Genomic DNA, 19,873 nt, shown 5'->3' on the forward strand with positions numbered 1-19,873 from the left:
ACTGCAATGAGCACGAGGAATCAGTGCACACAAGGAAATTCCAATGTCCATTGGACAGCATGTATCACAGAGCTTCTAAGATGGCAAAAAGCTCCACTGTGCAAACACTGCAGGTTTTGGGTAGAGAGAAGAGAAACCTATTTTTGTCAACCATGAACAAATAACCCACTCTCCCGCCTGTCCTCGAGCTATCTGTATAGAATACACTTGATCCTGAATATCGGCTCAAAACAAACCTGTAAAGCCTCCGATGTACGGAGGCAACAGAGTATTTTTTCTTTTTTGGCTGGTGTGTAATTCCAAGATAATGTCAGGTTGGCATACTGCTGTCCACAGAGGCACCTTACTATGTGCTCTAACATGACAAAGAACAGAAGGTACTTCCAATATTGTATAGTAAATACCATCCAAGCGTATTCCAACCGGTTGTGTTGTCCATGGATAGGCAGCATACAGCTGGCGATTCCGATTATGGAATATGCAATCCTTGGGTGAAGTGGCATCTGCCGTAGATTTGCAGCATATGACAACAGTGTTTGCTTGCATCTCACATGCAAAGGAGGTACACCAGACTTGGCGAGCAATATAGGACTAGTATGAAAATGACACGTGTTACACATCATGATCTGATCTGTATTGACTTACACTCTTACACAGAAATTGAATGGGTGGATTGCACTTTGGTAACTTCTTTATAAGAAATCTTGTCAGACTAGTAAGAAAAGCTCCCATTGCCAGTCTAACTCTGCTGTGGTGGAAATTCAGTTGTGAATGGAGGTTGAGAACGACTGAAAATAGAATGAAGAATGGGGTAAAGATAGGTTGTGGAAAAAATGCGATGATGTTGGACTGCCTTGCCTTCACAGATGTCGTTCTTATTACAGACAACCGTCAACAGCCAAGAAACAAGTTGAATAACTACAAAATGTTGCAGTCAAAACAGGGTTAAGAATCTCCTTTGAAAAAACAGCATTCATGGATTCTATAAAAAGAAAGGCAACACGGACAGACTTGTTACACTGTAAGGGGATATCCAGCGTGTGCAAAAATTTAAATACCTGGGAAAAATACTCACCCCCAATGGAGATGAAAAGGGGGGATTAAAGGAGAGGGTGAGAAGAATGGAGTTGGCATTCAGACTATATCATGACACCTATAAGTCCAAGTTAAAATATTACAGCACAGTGGTTATGGAGCAGAAACCTTGACGAGGATGGCTGACCCAGTCCTTGAAAAAAGAGAAAGAAGATTCTTGTGAAAAATCTTAGGCCCTAGAAAGTTGACGAACGACTCAAAGACATTCCGGTTAAGATCGAATTTGGAGCTCCACAAGACAGTAGAAAGAATCACGACTGTAATGAGCAAAATGAGACTGACGTTTTATGGACATATCAAAAGAATGAACCCTCAGAGATTGGCCAACAGGATACTTCTTCTGCAAGAAAAGAGGAAAAAACAACCGGGATGGCTTACACAGGTGCACAATGACTTGGCAGAAATTGGTATCAAGGAGGAGGATACAAAAGAAAGGACAATATTTAGGAAGAAGGTTGCGGGATTGAGGGATGCATCTGAAGAGAAACATGCAAAGCCATGGAACATCTCAGTGCAAGAATGAGCGAGAAGTCAAAGACTCAAGAAACTTTGGCGAGAGTGTAAAGAGAAGGGTATCAGTCTGCATGACAGGAGGAAGATTGTGTAAACGTGGCCCACAGGTGGCCATATCGATAAAATGAAAATAGAAATTATAAGAAATGGTTTTTAAAGCTCATTTACTATAAGAGCATGAATGAATAAATACCTAGTCTAGCCTTAAATACTACTACAAACTTCTGACACACACTGTACAACCGGTTTGGCAGGTAAAGAACTACCAGTATGTACACGTTAACCTTGAACCACTGTTAACTTGTCTGTGATAGAGGAAGCATCTAGCTCCAGGTTTCAACATGGAATGGGGTGATTATGAAAATCGTGTTGCAGTAATAGCATTACATAAAGTTGGAAAATCTCTGACATTTTCAAGACGCTGCAAAAGCTGAAAATCAGTTGTATGTTTGTGTACCAGACCATTGAGCGATTCACTGCAACCAGGACTGTAAAGGATCGTCCGAGGAGGGTCGCCCACGCAGTGTCAGGACTCCAGCAGCAAAAAAGGCAGTGGCGGCTCATATGCGGAGAATTGCGGTGTGGAAGCAGGCTATCATGGCCTGTGAAATGAACATGGTCAATGTCAAGGCTTCTGTCAGAGGACCTTGGACTACGGGCTTATCGCCGACAAACAGGGCATGATCTTGACGCGCGCCTAAAGAAGCTGAGAGTGCTTAAATGTTGATGTCTCCTGCAGCGTTACACACAAAAGGGTCATCGAAACATCCTCTTCACCGATGAAAAAGCATTCACTATTGAAGAATCTTTCAATGTGCAAAATGACAGGATTTATGCATCATCATCTTGGGAAGCCAGTAAAAAGGTTCCAAAAATTCAGAGGGCCCATCCCTCCTCTGTGATGGTGTGGTGGGGGGTGAGTTATTCTGGCACCATCCAGCTGCATTTCTGCTAAAAGGGTGTTAAAACCAGTGTCACAGTGTACGAAAGCACCATTTTGGAGCCTATTGCGAAGAACATAAGTGGCACATTGTTTCAAAACCAACCCTGGACTTTCCAGCAGGATTCTGCTCCAGCCCACAAGGCTAGGTCAACTCAAGAGCGGCTTCAGCGTCATGTTCCCAACTTCATTTCAACTGAAGATTGGCCCAGCAGCAGTCCGGACCTGAACCCTTTGGACTACCGACTGTGGTCAGTGTTTGATGACATCGTCTGCAAGAAGAGACACCCCACCATTGGAAGTTTAAAGCATTCTCTATTGTCAGCAGTGGCAGATTTCCCCCTGGATATCCTCCGTTCTGCCATAGACGAGTGGCTACAAAGACTCAAAGCTTGTATCAGTGCCAAAGGTGACCATTTCGAAAAGTGATTGGCGATTTGTGTAAAGAATGCCTGTAAGAACAACATACAGTGCTAACAGCAAATTGAAATACTTCTCATAATATTTGTATTTTCACTTTTTAAGTTGTAACAGTATTTATGGCCTAGATTGGGTAAAGCAAATTCCAGCATTTAAAATATGTTAGAGAATCAAAGATAATGTGCATTAAAAATTACACATAATAGGGGCATTTCAAATTACAAAGAATTGCTTGTCCCTAAATGAAAATTTTAGTAATCCATACCAATTGGCCATAAATAACTCTGAGGGAATAGAGCTTTCTTGCATCTTATTTTGCACAACAAAAGCATTAATGTTACGCTAACACCTTGACGGTGTTCAGCGACAGAAGAATGGGAAAGGGCTAGAATGGGAAAGTAGTGACCATGGCCTTAACCCATTAGTGCTCCCCGGCAACTTAAGTTGCCATGCCGTATTTCATGCTCTGGTGATATATGAAAACAATTGACATCCCTGGAGTTGATCTTAACAGTAACAATGGAGACTTCTACAACCTCAACAGAGAGCTTCATTGTTATTCTAGACCAGATTGTTTCCTAAATGAACAGTTATTCAACTACACTACACAGCTGCCATTTGCTTGTTACAGAACTTCAAACATGTAAGTAATTTTCTCATACTCAATATTTTACTAAGTTCAACATTATTACTAGCTTAGATGAAAGTATATACAAGTGAAATGTTTGATAATCAACCACTTATGGGGAATATCTTGATGTACAGATACAGTTTCATATTAGTGGCAACTGAAGTTGCCGAGGAGCACTTGGAATACCAATGTGCCACAGTAATATACAAGCAAGCCTATCAAAAAGGAATAGTATTTCAGTACAGTCCTTTTCTATGCGTTCATATGAGAGAGAGAGAGAGATATATATATATAGTGTGTGTGTGTGTGTGCGTCAATCGAACAGACAAAATTCTAAAGATGGGTAGATTTGAAGAACATGACAACACGTACTCAGGACAGTTAGGGAATAATGACATAAAATATTACAAACTTTTAGGACACTAAATGTTTTATTTGATATGCTAACAGTGTTTAGAAGTTTAGAAAACACAATCCTTCAATCAACCGTGCATTTTACAGGTCATCAAGAGGCTCTTATAAAACGGGGCTAGGCCTAAATTTAGATCAAATTCTCGAGGAACTTGCTAAAGGAAATGAGGAAGATGGGGAACTGCCTAATACAATTTCGGTTTGCCCTCCCATTGAAAATCCAGCAGCTGACAGCGACGAGGACTCCGATAAGTCAGATGCAGAGGTGAATGGAGACTTTGATCATCTTCCATCTCGTGTTCTACAGTCTGAAGTGTTGCTAACTTACAACAATGACAATGGTAGATCTTATTTAGAAGAGGAGGAAGAGCCACAACCAAACACATCATCAGCTCGTGCCAGCGTTCCTCGTAAACGAGTCAGGCAACAGTTTCAATCTTTGCCATGGAAATTGCACCGAACATCTACTTCCTTCAGTATTCCTGAACTAACTCCGGTCTATAAACCTATCTCTGAGGACAAGTTACGAGAGACAGTTACACGTCCTCTAGATGCACTTCAGCTATACCTCACTAGTGACCTTATCGATCATATAGTAAAAGAGACTAACAGGTATGCTGCTCAGCATTTAGTGCATGATTTAGGATGTACAACAAATGAAATACTCACCCTTATTGGTGTAATGCTATTCACAGGTTATCACACACTTCCATCAAAAAGACTTTACTAGAGAAATGAACCAGACGTGCACATACCTTTAGTTACCGAAGCTATACGGCGTAAGCGCTTCGAGGAAATTTTACGACACCTCCATCTGGCCAACAATAACGAAAATACAGGAGAAGATTGCATGTTCTAGGTTCGTCCAATTTTCAGTTTCTTGAATAATTCATTCAAGATTTTATGCCCCGGCAGTACTATCAGTATTGATGAAAGTATTATACCATACTATGGAAAGCATGGGTGCAAGCAATTTATTCGCGGCAAGCCGATAAGATTCGGGTACAAACTGTGGGTGGCTGCCGATCCTTCTGGTTATATATTTCACGTGGAACCTTACTGTGGTGCGTCAACTCAGCTTCCAACAACAAACTTAGGCCAGGGTGGTGATGTGGTTCTAGGTTTGTTGGACTATGTAGATCCTGTGCCTGGTACTAAGGTGTACTTTGATAACTTGTTCACCTCCGTACCTCTCCTGCAGGAGCTAACAAGGAGGAGATTAGGAGGCACTGGGACTCTGCGAGAAAACAGATGCCTTCCAAGCATGCACTTGCCAGACAAGAAAACGTGGAAAAAAGAGCCCAGATTTGCAACGGCAGTATCGTCTACTAAGGACCTTTTGGTGGTAAGGTGGAATGACAACAATGTTGTAACAGTACTAACCAACTGTGACAGAACTGAACCAAAGAAAAAGTGCTACAGATATTCACGTACAGAGAAGAAAAGAATATTGGTGGATATTCCACGTCTCATCGCCCAGTATAATAAACACATGGGTGGTGTAGATATCAATGACCAGTTCGTAGCTACATACCGCTGCAATATTAGGACAAAGAAATGGTGGTGGCCATTCTTCGCTTGGGCCGTTGAAGTTTCCTGTGTGCAAGCATGGCTTCTGTTCCACAGATTTGGGCACGATATGATGTTGGAATTTCTTTGTCAATGTGCCGAATGTCTTCTGAAGTCTTTTGGGACGCCACAGCAATCTCCAGGCATCCGACCAACATTAGAGTTCTCACCAGTGTTAGATGATGTGAGGCGAGACCGAATGGATCACATCATTGAGAAGGGAACATCCAAGTACAGGCGTTGTAGAGTATGCGGAAATTGTACGACGTATTTGTGTAGAAAGTGTGATGCACCTCTGCATCCAAATGAATGCTTCAAGGTATTCCACAAGCAGTGAACTGCCAATGACGTTTCCACAAATTGGAAATAAGACGTGGATTACGATTGTAAAAAGTTATTGTTTCTTCTGGCTTTGACTATATTGAAATAAGATGTGGATTATGATTGTAAAATGTTATTGTTTCCTTGTGCCTTTTGACTATATATGTGCTCTTCGGCACAAATTTGGAATAACATGTGAACTGTAAATATGATTGTAATAAGTTATAGTTTCCTTCTGATTTTGACTATGTATGTGCTCCCCGGCAACTTAAGTTGCCAGTCAAAAATGACTACTCGAATACATTTTTTTGAAATTTCAGTTCTTACTTCTTACTAGGTTCATTATAAACCAGAAACAATGAAAAATATTTTTAAAAATATTTATCGTAATTAGGAGCACTAATGGGTTAAGGTACAGCCCCAGCAATTGCCTGGTGTGAAAATGGGAAACCATCAAAAACCATCTACAGGGATGCCGACTGTGGGATTCAAACCCACAATCTCCAGAATGTAAGCTCACAGCTACACAATCCAAACCACATGGCCAATTCACTCAGTAGAACAAAACCACTGTGTTACCTTTTGAGCTAAATTTCATGTAAAAAAACAAAGTACTGTTACTTGTTGTAACTTATTAGTACACTGTGTATTACTACATCTCCTGCATGGAGTAACTTCAATTTACAGTATTTGTTTTGTTTATATCATATATAAAGTTGTTTCTTACAGAAAATCCATTTGAACAATAATATTTCTGACGTATTTAAGCACCTTCAAATACCACTGAAATGAGCCAAGATCGAACCTGCCAAGCCGGGGTCAGAAAGCCTGCGCCTCAATTGTCTGAGCCACTCAGCTCGGCAAAATCCATTTGATGACCAGGAGGTGGGGAAACTCTTATTCAGGAATGCATTCATGCAGTACACTTTACCAAGTTCCATACAGATTAGCTTGTTGCATCGGCAGTATTATGTTTTAATTTCTCTGTCCTCCTTCCTTTGAAAATCCAAAGAGGCTGGAATACTTGTCCCATTCTTCCTTTGTTAGTTCTTGGGTTAGGTCATGCCTATGGAGACCACGGTTCCAGTTCAGTTAATTTATGAGCCTTCGGGAAATCCCTGGCAAGAGTAAGTCATAAACCAATTATCACAAAAAATGTTCCAGCCAACAGCACATCAGCTGAAGAATTACATAAAAAAATAAGATTCCTCTGGCTGAACACCAACGTTTATGATGATGTAATTCTAGAACTAATGCGCATCAGTAAGTATTTATTTTATATTCATACCAAATTTTCCTGGCTTTGCTAAGAAATGATTCTAAATTTTAATCAACAGTCAAAATATTTGTCTAGAAGTTGCCGATCATTTGAAAAAGCTAACTGAAAGTGCTAATTAGCAATATTTTTCCCTGCCCTCCTGAGTGTTGATGTTATTGAAGAGGAAAAAAACACACACACACACACGCACACACACACACACACACACACACACACACACACACACACACACACACACACACACACACACACACACACACATTCCTATAGTTGCAGGAAACAATTTGTCTCTCTGTGCCACTGACCTACATGTTAGGTCCCTCATAATAATAATAATAATAATAATAATAATAATAATAATAATAATAATAATAAATTCAACTTGTGTTGCTGTTCTTTCTTCTATCATGAAATGAATATAATAGTGTTATTGGCTTTACGTCCCACTAAGTACTTCGACAGTTTTCAGAGATGCGGAGATGTCGAGTTCTTTTATGTGTCACTAAATCTACAGACACAAGGCTGATGTATTTGAGCACCTTCAAAATTCACCAGACTGAGCCAGGATCGAACCTGCCTAGTTGGGGTCGGAAGACCAGCGCTTCAACCATCTGAGCCACTCAGCCCAGTTATCATAAAATTGCCCATATTGTACAAGTTCTGTATTTTTAAAATTATACAATCTGCTTTACATCGCACTGACACAGATAGGTCTTATGGCAACGATGGGGGTATAAAATGGCAAGGAACGGGAAGGAGGCGGCCATGGCTTTAATTAAGGTACAGCCTGGTGTGAAAATGGGAAACCACAGAAAACCATCTTCAGGCCTGCCAACAATTGAGTTCAAACCCACTATCTTCTGAATGCAAGCTCACAGCCACGCGCCCATAACCGCTCAGTAGTTCTGGGTTCAAACATTAATCTAGATCATTTAGTAAAGAAAACAATACAAATTTCACACTAAGTGTGAGAGCAGTTTTCAAAATAAGACAACAATGTGTAAATACATGAATAACTAGTCACAAAAATCTACCCACTAGATTCTGTTACACAAACATGTACAGGGTGCAATTCACTCCAGTCAAACTTTTATGGTATACGGTCATTAACGGTGATGTGGGAACTGGCCGATCTTTCATAGTCGTGAGACAAGGGTGCAGACAGAAAGATACTGACAAGCCCGAGATCAAGAAAGAAAAATCTGCATCTTCGCAAATAGAAACCAGGGGAGGATTACAGCCCAGCACATGTGCTTGTAAAATAAAACATCATGACATACAATGTGATAAATGGATACATTGTCTGACAGAAATTGTTAGTTAGGCCTATATGTATTACACCAAATACTTTCAACAATTATGTCCCAAAAGGCAACATTCAAAATGCTATTTTAATTTTAAAATGCCATAAACTATAAACCCTAAATATTATTTATTTTTGACCCTCTACACAACTTATAAAAATCTGATGAACTGTGGTGGGAAATGTGTTTTTTCACCAGGAATATACAGTATATTAGCCATACCCCTAACATACCAGTACTGTCTTCACTGTTATCTCCAACCTTACTTACCTTGAAAATTTATTTTCAATTCTGCTTGTGGATTATTTTTGTGGATAGTATAGGACACAGCTGGAACATATTTTCCTAAAAAGAATGAAATGTATAAATGCAATTCTATATTTCATGGAAATTCACCATTAAAATACAATATGTAAGATTTCAACACAAAGACAAGTAGTACTTACCTCCATATGATTCTCCAGTCACAAAGAAGGCATTTTCCTGCAATTCTGGGAATAAGGTGAAGAACTGGAGAAGAGCATTATACAGATCTTTACCAACAGCAGTTTCATTTCTAGCATAACCTCCATCAGTAAAGCTATAACCTGAGAAAATCAGATGTTGTAATTATGTTACAAAATTATGCCAAAGACATGTTTACCCACATGTTTAAAACTATATTTTATTCAAGCAATGATAACCAATTTCTTTTCCACCAGATAAAAGTTTACCTGTTCCAACTGGGTTGTCAATGTAGATCACTGAATGAGATTGACTCCATGCGTATTTTCTTCGTACTAATTTATTGTTTATTCCAACTGAAAATGGTCCATTTTCAGTAAATAGTCCATACATAGATGATGCTCCTGGACCTCCTTGAAGCCAGAGCACCACAGGGTCAGAAGTAAAATTGGTCTGTAAAGAAAACAGTGAGAATCAGACACTATCATGAGTTACGGGAACTGTTCCAAGATGCCAATATAGCAGAAACCATCAGAAGCAAGCGACTGCAGTGGCTAGACATGCGGGTAGGATGGAAGACCACAGATGGCCCAGGAAGCTCCTGGATTTCATCCCCACGGGAAGGTGATGTTTGATGATGATGTTTAAAGGGGCCTAACAGCTAGGTCATCGGCCCCCTCACAGGAAGGAGACCCCTGGGTAGGGCAAGGAAGTGGTGGAGAATTGTATTATCTTTAATGGAATTCCCACATTAAAATAGTTTTAAGATGCTGTATGTGGATCACAGGTAAATATATGCTGTTCCTTTTGCTTATGAAATGATATCTGAATGTTTTGAGTAGGCTATAGTGTTAAGTGACCAAGGGTATCCATTAAACCTACAATTTAATATAATCTACTTCTCTACTGCCTAGAATAACAAAAATGCCTATTAAGATGCTGAATATCTTTGTGTGTGTAGGTTACACCTAACAAACAGTTGAACCTGTCTCATATAGTCTTAACAATGCTCTTCTGTTCAGTGAAACTGTAAATTCATGGCTGATTGAATTGTTTGCTTTATTCATCTATGAAACACTTTGGCTGTTATTGTGATCTTCTAACTTGTTTTAAGTTTGACAGTTGTACGTTATACTGCATTTAGTAGAGAACATTAGGGTGCTGTGAATTCTGCCAACAGGCTCAAAATGTTTTGATGATGCTTGTTGTTTAAAGGGGCAAAACAACTAGGTCATTGGCCCCACAAAATGTTTTAACATATCTGAAAGAATACTGCTCAAGGAAGATTGCCTAGTTATACTTCCTCTTATAATAATAATAATAATAATAATAATAATAATAATAATAATAATAATAATAATAACACCCATCTGGGGATTTACCGGTTACCTCCATCGGGCGTGTCCCATTGGAATTGGGGAAGCTCGCTGGCTCTGCCGCCTGCAGAGTCATAGGGTAGTAGGGAAATAAAATACCACCGTGAAAAAAAACTGGTCCCTTGCCAGGGTTACGGCGAAGACTGGTAAATGACCAGAAGCCAGAAAACATCTTGAGGCAACCTCTAGGGCTAACAACCCTAGTTGTAAAAGGATGGGTACCCGTCCAAAGCAAAGTCAAGTCAAAAAGCATGATGGCACAACATTTCAAGAAACATACCCCAGGGGGTAAATCTTCGGATAAATCCCTCGTCGTGAACGCTACGGCGCACGAGTCTCGTTCGGATTCTGGGGGAGACTCGACATCATGCAAGAGACGAGTCGGAGCGTCTCGGTGTACCCCGAAGAGTCAAAAACTCAGGCCAAAATCTAAAACCTTTCTAGCAACTTCCAACATAAATTCACTTACACAAACTGGCAAGCTGAAAACCCTCACCAAAGCTCTTCACGAAAATCAGATATCCATAATGGCCCTACAGGAAACAAGGTACCCAGATGAAGAGATTTTTGAATCCGAAGGCTACCGATTTTTCAAGAGCAAAGCGCAAAGAGGAATCCTCAATGGAGCTGTGATGCTTGCTGTTAGAACTAAGATCCTTAAATCGGTTGCAAATTTCGAACCTGTGAATGACAGATTGTCTATACTCACAATTAAATGCGTGAACAAAACCTATGCCCTACTTAACGCACATGCTCCTACAAACGATAAGAACAAGTCTGATCCAGAAGAAGTTGATAATTTTTGGGACCTACTGGATGAAAAATTAAACAAAATCCCCAAACACCATGTCAAGCTTCTTCTGGGTGACTTCAATGCCCAACTAGGTCGTGAACGGAAGTACAAGAAAGTTATAGGAAATCACCCTGCTCACAAAAGAACCAATCCCAATGGCAAAAAACTGGTGTCCATTTGCGAAAATCACAACCTGCAGGTCATGTCGACCCACTTTCGCCATCTACCCAGAAAGCAAATGACTTGGCGTTCTCCCGTCCAAGCTCTCGGAGAGTTCCAAATTGATCATGATGCAATCTCCAGGAGAAACAGCCCTGAGATTATGAATGTCAAGGTAAAGAAAGGCATCAATGTGGCCTCAGATCATTATATGTCTCTTATCAAATTCAAACCAATTCCCGCAAACACAAGGAAGACAACCAAACAGATCACACGCTTCGACAATGATAAACTTCGGTAAAGGGTCGAGGAATTCCAGGAGAAGGCTAGACCAAATGACTGTGACTTTAACAACGTCAAAAGTCTCCTTGTTGAAGCCGCCAAAGTCGTTGCAGAAATCAAGAGAAGCAAAAAGCATGCCTGGTGGAATAGTACCTGCGAATCAGTCCTCCAAGAAAGACTCAATGCGTGGAAACAGTACTACTCTACGAAACCAGAAAATGATTGGGAAACCTACAAAACCCAACGTGCCCAAGCAGCTAGGGTGTTCAGAACTGAGAAACGTAAATACGAAAAATCTCTCATTGAAAAGATAGAACAAAACTTTAGGAAGAATGAAAGCAGAGAGTACTACAGAGCCTTCGAATGCAAACTCACTGGCTATAAACCACCATCTCTATGCTTTGAGCGAAAGGACGGCACACTGGCGATGTCAAATGAAGAAAATTGTGGCATTCTGGCAGATTACATCAAGAATTTACTTAATTGCTCTAAACCGCAAAGCGCCATTGAGACCAAGGAACCCTTACTCAGGTACCCAGATTCCAGACCACCCGACAGAGATGAAATCAAGCGCCACATTGCCCGTCTCAAAAATAACAAAGCGCCGGGGGAAGACTCAGTAGTAGCAGAACTATGGAAATATGCCCCAGAGGAATCACTTGATATCTTGCAAAAGCAAACAGAAGAAATTTGGAACAAGGAGACCCTACCCGAAGATTGGAAAATAGCTTTGATCCATCCACTACACAAAAAAGGCAGCATGAAGAACATCAACAACTACAGAGGAATATCTTTGCTACCCGTGACTTACAAAATTCTATCACTTGCCATCCTGGAGCGTTTGGAAGCACAAGTGGAACATCAAATAGGTGAATACCAAGGAGGGTTCAGAAAAGGTCGCTCAACAGCTGAACAGATCCAAAATCTCAAAACGATCATCAGATATTATACACTAAGGTCCAAGCAGTATGTGCCCGTCTTTGTGGACTTTAAGAAAGCGTATGACTCCATTGACAGGGAAGTCTTGCTAAACATCTTAAATGAATTTGGAGTTGATTTGAAACTGCTGGCATTAATTAGAGCCATCCTGACCGATACAAAATCCAAGGTGAAGTTCCACGGATGTCTCTTGTATTCCTTTGACATCAAAACAGGAGTCCGACAAGGTGATGGGCTATCCCTGATACTCTTCAACTGTGTTCTTGAAAAGATCATCAGAACCTGGCGGGTGAGATTACAGGAAACCAACTACAGTCCATTGAGAATAGGAACCAAATCCAAGGGGATTGCAACAGACTGCTTAGCATTTGCCAATGATATTGCTGTTCTCTCAAACGACATAGAAACCGCTCAATCAATCAATACTGATCTGCATTTAGGGCAGTCGCCCAGGTGGCAGATTCCCTATCTGTTGCTTTCCTAGCCTTTTCCGAAATGATTTCAAAGAAATTGGAAATTTATTGAACATCTCCCTTGGTAAGTTATTCCAATCCCTAACTCCCCTTCCTATAAATGAATATTTTCCCCAGTTTGTCCTCTTGAATTCCAACTTTATCTTCATATTGTGATCTTTCCTACTTTTATAGACGCCATTCAAACCTATTCGTCTACTAATGTCATTCCACGCCATCTCTCAGCTGACAGCTCGGAACATACCACTTATGTCTCAATAATATTGTAATAATACTTGAGACATACGTCAACTTCAATACGGAACCAAAATGAGAATAGTTACTTGTAACATACCACTTAGTCGAGCAGCTCTTCTTTCTCTCAATTCTTCCCAACCCAAACATTGGAACATTTTTGTAATGCTACTCTTTTGTTGGAAATCACCCAGAACAAATCGAGCTGCTTTTCTTTGGATTTTTTCCAGTTCTTGAATCAGGTAATCCTGGTGAGGGTCCCATACACTGGAACCATACTCTAGTTGGGGTCTTACCAGAGACTTATATGCACTCTCCTTTACATCCTTACTACAACCCCTAAACACCCTCATAACCATGTGCAGAGATCGGTACCCTTTATTTACAATCCCATTTATGTGATTATCCCAATGAAGATCTTTCCTTATATTAACACCTAGATACTTACAATGATCCCCAAAAGGAACTTTCACCCCATCAACGCAGTAATTAAAACTGAGAGGACTTTTCCTATTTGTGAAACTCACAACCTGACTTTTCGCCCCGTTTATCAACATACCATTGCCTGCTGTCCATCTCACAATATTTTCGAGGTCACGTTGCAGTTGCTCACAATCTTGTAACTTATTTATCACTCTATAGAGAATAACATCATCCGCAAAAAGCCTTACCTCCGATTCCACTCTTTTACCGCTAGAGCTCAAGTTGAAATTTTAAAGGAAATTGACGAACAAACTGGTTTGCAGATATCGTTTGAGAAAACAGAAGTAATGACTAACATCAAAGAGGCTCCACCAAAACTCCATACAAAATACGGGGACATCACCCGAGTAGACAAATTCAAATACCTGGGTGAGATCATCGTGAAAAATGGACTGGACAAAGAAGCACTTCAGAAGCGAGTACGCAAACTGGAAATAGCCTACCAAACAACCCGCACAATCTACAACAAAAAATGCCTTTCCCAAAACACCAAGATACGTCACTATGAAACAGTTCTGAAGCCAGTATGTCTATATGCAGCCGAAACCCTGTCTCTAAATGCCAACAAAGGACTCCTTGAAGAACTGGAGAAAAACGAACGCAAAATTGTGAGAAGAATCTTGGGATCAAAGTACAGAAATGGAATCCATCAAAAGAGATCCAACAAGGAAGTCTACAGCAAAATAGAGAAAATTACTGACACAATCAGAAAAAGAGGGGCACGATTTTACGGTCATCTGAAAAGAATGGACGGAAGAAAGTTAACTAAAGAAATCTTTCACTTTTTTTATTCAAACCCTAAAACCACAATTCCCTGGTTTAGAAATACCAAAGAAGACCTGCAAATGCTACATATCTCAGCTGAAGACGCCCTTAACAGAGATGTCTTCCGCAAGAAAATATTGACGAACGGGCTAAACCGAGACGAGCAACCGAAGAGAAGACACGGTGCCCCTTAGACAGAGGAGCGTAAGCAGGCCCACTCACAAAGAGTGAGGGAAATTTGGGCTCTAAAGAAGGCCAAGTTCAGTGTCAAATACAACAAGACTTAACGTGGTCCTTGATGGCCCCAGCAAATTATATAATAATAATAATAATAATAATAATAATAATAATAATAATAATAATAATAATAATAATAATAATAATAATAATAATTGCTTGGTGTTCCACTAACTATTTTTATGATTTTTGGAGTTGCCAAGGTGCCGGAATTTAGTAGGCCAGTAGGCTAAATCTACCGACTTGAAGCTGACATATTTGAGCACCTTTAAATACCACCAGACTAAGCCAGGATCGAACCTGCCAAGTTGGGGTCAGAAGGCCAGCACCTCAACCGTCTGAGCCACTCAGCCTGGCCTTAAAACAATAATCACCACCACCACTTTTGTGGACTTGCCAATCTTTATTCTTACTTCAAGGTTCAGAACTTTTTTTCCCTTTTCGGATTAAACTTAATTAATATTAAAAGGATTTAATAATTTTGTTTTTCCCCTTTAAAACAACAGTCATCACCACTATCATAACTAGTGTTCCTAGTTTGTAACTTAGGTTCTTCAGTTTGTCAAAACTACTTTTGAATAAAATTTACAAAATACCTGAAAAAGAAAACATATAATAACAGATTATACCTGAAAAGAAATGACTTCATGAAAACAGAATATGTTTCATTCTTGAATGAACATAATCAGATTCTATCAAATCACAGAATATTTTAAAAATATATATAAATTAGGAATATATTAATATTATTGAGATGTGTAGAACCATTTATATCAAAAACCTAAATCCGCCCTTCTGATAATTGTTGACATGTGTAACTTATATTAATGACGTACTCTTCATGTGGTTCTTCATTCCTGACTGGTCCACCTAGGAGTGTGATGTTGCACGATACACTCTCACTTTCCACTATAACAAATTTGTGTTCTAAATGGGAAATAGTAACAGAAGTGGAAAGAATTCAGTCTTCAGTTCCTCAAAGTATGAGAAAGATTGTACGTTATATATATTACAATTATCCTACTGTATGATGAACGTCCACTTTTCTACTTATAGTGGTGTGCAGTCTGTTGGGCCTGATAGCATAAAATAAAATGCAATAAATAAATACAAAAGTACCAAAAAAAATTTCTAATGAGAGAATGGTTAGAGTACACTGAATGGTCCACCCAGCACAATTTGTTACACATAATACTACTGGAGCTGAATGAATAAATATTTTGTATTTAAACATCTATATTAATTTCTGGTATTGACAGGCTTTCTTGCAGAGAGGATAAAATGGTAGCTGAGAGCTGTCCGAATCCTCAGTAGCTTATACATAACCCAATAAGCAGAAATTCTTTATCTTTCAATGAAAATTAACTGTAAAACAGATTCTTCTCGCAAATCCATACAGCTAGAAGAACTTTAATGAAGGATCTTTTATTGCCATTTAATTATGTGTCAAGGTCATAACAGATACAGGGCATTCAGAGCCTAGTGTTACACACGCTCTGCCATCTGGCGGGCAACACCAGGCTGAACTGGGCCTGGCATCATGTGGCTGACTGACATGGTGGGTGGACCCAAGGCCAGGCTGTACCACACCATCTGTTAGTTGCAGCTGAGCAGGTTTGTATGAATGTGTCAAATATGTAACAGCTGTGATGTGATATACTAGAGAGCAGCGGATATTTAAAGAAGAAGTGGTATGAAATATGTTTATGTAAATTTTAGTCATCATCTGGAGGCTCCTTAGCCATCAGAAAGTACTGTCCTGCATTTTGTTTAAGAAGTGGAGAGACAAGCTGTTTCTAATATGAAGAAGTGGTATCTTAAACAAGTTCTCACATATGTACAGTTTCAAGATATCTGAGCAAGAATGAAACAGAGTCTGAAAAAATTGATCCAGCAGCTCTCCCAAGAACGTAATAAGTCTACAGGTTCTACCTCTAAAATGCTTTACGGAATTATAAATCCTTGTTTTTATGAGTGATGAAACTTGGGTTTCATCTGAGAAGTTATGAGAACAGCCAAAAGTCTGTATTGGGACAGTGAAAACAATTCTTTCATGAAAAGAGGTCACCTTTCCTGATTCATCTCTCTTTAATTGAAAACTATATTTGTGATGAAGCAGAGAGTTTCATTCTCAATCAATCAATCAATACTGATCTGCATTTAGGGCAGTCGCCCAGGTGGCAGATTCCCTATCTGTTGTTTTCCTAGCCTTTTCCTACCACAACTATTATTTGGCATTACTATAGAGTTGTAGTTTTACCAGACAATACCAGCCAAAATGTGTCATCCTAACCAGTCACTTTGGTGGAATCAGGCTACTGTCAAATAGATTTTACAGTGGTATTGTGAAAAAAAAAAAAAAAAAAAAAAAAAACAACCCTGGTTACCGGTAACTTATCCTGTGTACAGAAACAGAAATTTTGCTTCACTAGACTCGCAGTTAGATCTACAGTTCAATAAGAAAGCATAGCAACCTGTCACAGTAGTAAGACTGACTTTTTCGGTCAGATTAGGATATTTACAACATATAAACTTGCCATAAAAACAATTCTTAGCCAAGTTAAATGCAAAACATGAAGAATGTGTGACCCCTGAATGAATAAGGAACTTTTTATTGTTATAAACAAACCATTTCCATTGAAATTTCCTATCCTTGGTGGATAATAATTTAAACATACATTTTTGGAACAGGCTTAGGCCTCTAGTTTGCGTTCACTTATATCGAGGTGGCAATGCACACACAGATCTAAAATGCATTTCCAAAATATTCATATGAAAAGCACTTACTTCAGACGGAAAGAACCAGAAGAATAAGTTCGAATTAAATTGCTTGTTGACAGTCAAGTATCCAGCGTAGCTCTTGATTCCTTCATCACCAGGGAGCGGAAGAACCTTGGCAGCACTTCGGGCTTCTTTAATTTTTCCAGCTTCTATTAGTGGAGTTAAAAACAATGGATTTCCTGCTGCCGCTACGTTTCTTACAGGTACTTGTTTAATCGGAGGATACGGATTTATAGAGCATGACACAATACTAACGCATGCTAAATATAAACATATAAACATGAACACGTCTAAAAAGGCAAATTTTACGGTGGTTGACAGACCCATATCTATGAGTAGTTCTGCACAGACCCTGAATTGTACAGTCACTGAGTAAAAGTCCAGTCAGAGATCTCTCATATTTCCACATTCAAACTTCAACCTTTGGCACCGGCGAATGACTTGACCATATGATTATGACATGTGACAACGTTCAAGGAGTATCAACTGACAAGAAAATTCACAGCAGACATTCAGAGAGCATCAACTGACAAGATAGTTCACAATGGACAGCAGAGCTGCCAACTAATAATGCTTAAAACCCCTGTGAAACCCGGGAGGTTACCAAAATTCCTTGAATTTTAAGTTGAAATAACTCGTGATTCATGAGCGTTAAGGCCGGTCTCCACTGATTAACATTTAACAACAACATGTTAAATGTTAAAAGTGTTAAATGTTAACTGGTGACACCATTAGCATGTTAAATGTTAAATGTCAAAAACTGTTGCATTTAACATTGTGTCCACACTTAATAAACATGTTAAAAACTTGACATTCTTTGTTTATATACAGGTAGTTCATCATATCAGTTTATGGTAATACATTTAGATGGTGTCTAGTATTTTTAAATAAGGACAATGGACTCAAATGAAGAGGAATTGGCCTTTGTTATTGCCACTGTTGCTTCTTGTTATGATTTAGAAATGCAGTTTTATTAGGCACATTTTCTCCCCTCACTCTGCTCATTGCTTCAAAAGCAAACCACTTTGAAGTATAAACTTCGTCCGCTCCCGACTACCGAATTTTCTGAACTTTCTGCAATTCTCGACTGTACTGGTAGCGGAGGGACGCTAGTTTTTTTTTTTTTTTTTTTTTTTCGATTTACTCGCGGGAACAATTATAGATATTTTCGAGTTCCAGGAAACTGTCGGCTTTCTTCGCTTTATATCTGTATTCCTCTGATGAGACATCCCACAAATAAGGCCTTTATATTATATCATTAATTAAGTCCAGAGTAATCTCCTTGCTCTACTCCATTTCTGACTATACATTTTAGTATAGTGCAGAGAGAACGACACACGTGCGTGTACTGTATTTGTAGCTTATAACAAAGAGAAGGAGTGTTGCGGAGTGTTGTACCGGTAATTATAATCCTACTATATGAGGAGCACGTCGTTTGCGTCGTTTAGGTTATGTGTTGGCATGGAAACATCATGGAAGTTGCCGAAGCTGTGCCGACATCGCACGAACAACGAATTGACTTGACATGTTTTCCACTTGGAGCGGAAAACACGTCAACATGTTAAAAGTGTTAACTCAACATTCTGAGTTAACATGCAAAGTCAATTGAAAGACACAATCACAATATACATGTCAACTGTAACATGTTAAATTTAACATGTTGGTGTTAAATGTTAAACAGTGGAGACCGGCCTTTAAGGATCTGATCGCAAGTATAGAGTTTCTATGTCACTGGTAAAGATTTTTGGTTTGTGTCGAAGAGGAAAGTGTTGTAATCCTTTGATATTAGGAAAAAAGTCATTAACGAAGTAAAAAAACAAACCTAAATTGTGCAACTACTAACGCACTTCATCTCAGTGGCAGACGATAGACACTGGGTGGGCTAAAAGGGAAAGGTATCCTACTTGATTTCGGAACTGCTTCTACTTAGAGTAGGCCTACTTGTGATATGGTCCTCACTTTACATCTTTCCTATCCTTCCTTTTCCGGTAAACTCACGCTTGTTCTCTGCCGACTCTAGTATTATAGGCATCGTTTTTCAAGAGTTGGAGTATGGAATCAGCAACAGTGTCGCGAAAAATGGCGTTTTGTCATATGGTAACGTAGGCAAATACAGTAGAGATAATACGCGACACTTACGGATTTCGCCTTGTTAAAATGGGAGACAATTCGACGGTGGCGCTCCTAGTGACTTGACCTGAACAAATCGCGCTAAATTCAAATATCAATGGAAATGTATATACTTTGACTTACTTGACTTAATTCCTGTTGTTCCTTGTGGAACATAGGGCATCAACAAAGCATCTCCATCTGATCCTGTTGCCAGCCAACCTCTTCACCTCTCTCCAGGTCTTGCCTTCTTCCATTGCCTCCATGTGTACAGATCTTCGCCACGTTTGTTTGGGCCTTCCTCTCCTCCTTTTA

General features: G+C 39.5%; 1 protein-coding gene across 1 annotated transcript in view; it reads right to left on the reverse strand.

Moving 5' to 3' along the window:
• Positions 1 to 17,915, reverse strand: part of LOC136874828 (venom serine carboxypeptidase) — a 30,560-nt gene extending 12,645 nt beyond the window's left edge. The window contains exons 1-4 of the mRNA XM_067148505.2: positions 17,456 to 17,915; positions 9,197 to 9,380; positions 8,930 to 9,070; positions 8,754 to 8,828 (exon numbers count right to left, since the gene is read on the reverse strand). Of these exons, the coding sequence (XP_067004606.2) occupies positions 8,754 to 8,828; positions 8,930 to 9,070; positions 9,197 to 9,380; positions 17,456 to 17,776 (721 nt within the window). The 5' untranslated portion in view covers positions 17,777 to 17,915. The remainder of the gene's footprint in view (positions 1 to 8,753; positions 8,829 to 8,929; positions 9,071 to 9,196; positions 9,381 to 17,455) is intronic.
• Positions 17,916 to 19,873: the final 1,958 nt, after the last annotated feature.

The sequence above is a fragment of the Anabrus simplex genome, chromosome 5 (genome assembly GCF_040414725.1).
Source record: "Anabrus simplex isolate iqAnaSimp1 chromosome 5, ASM4041472v1, whole genome shotgun sequence".
NCBI lineage: Eukaryota > Metazoa > Arthropoda > Insecta > Orthoptera > Tettigoniidae > Anabrus > Anabrus simplex.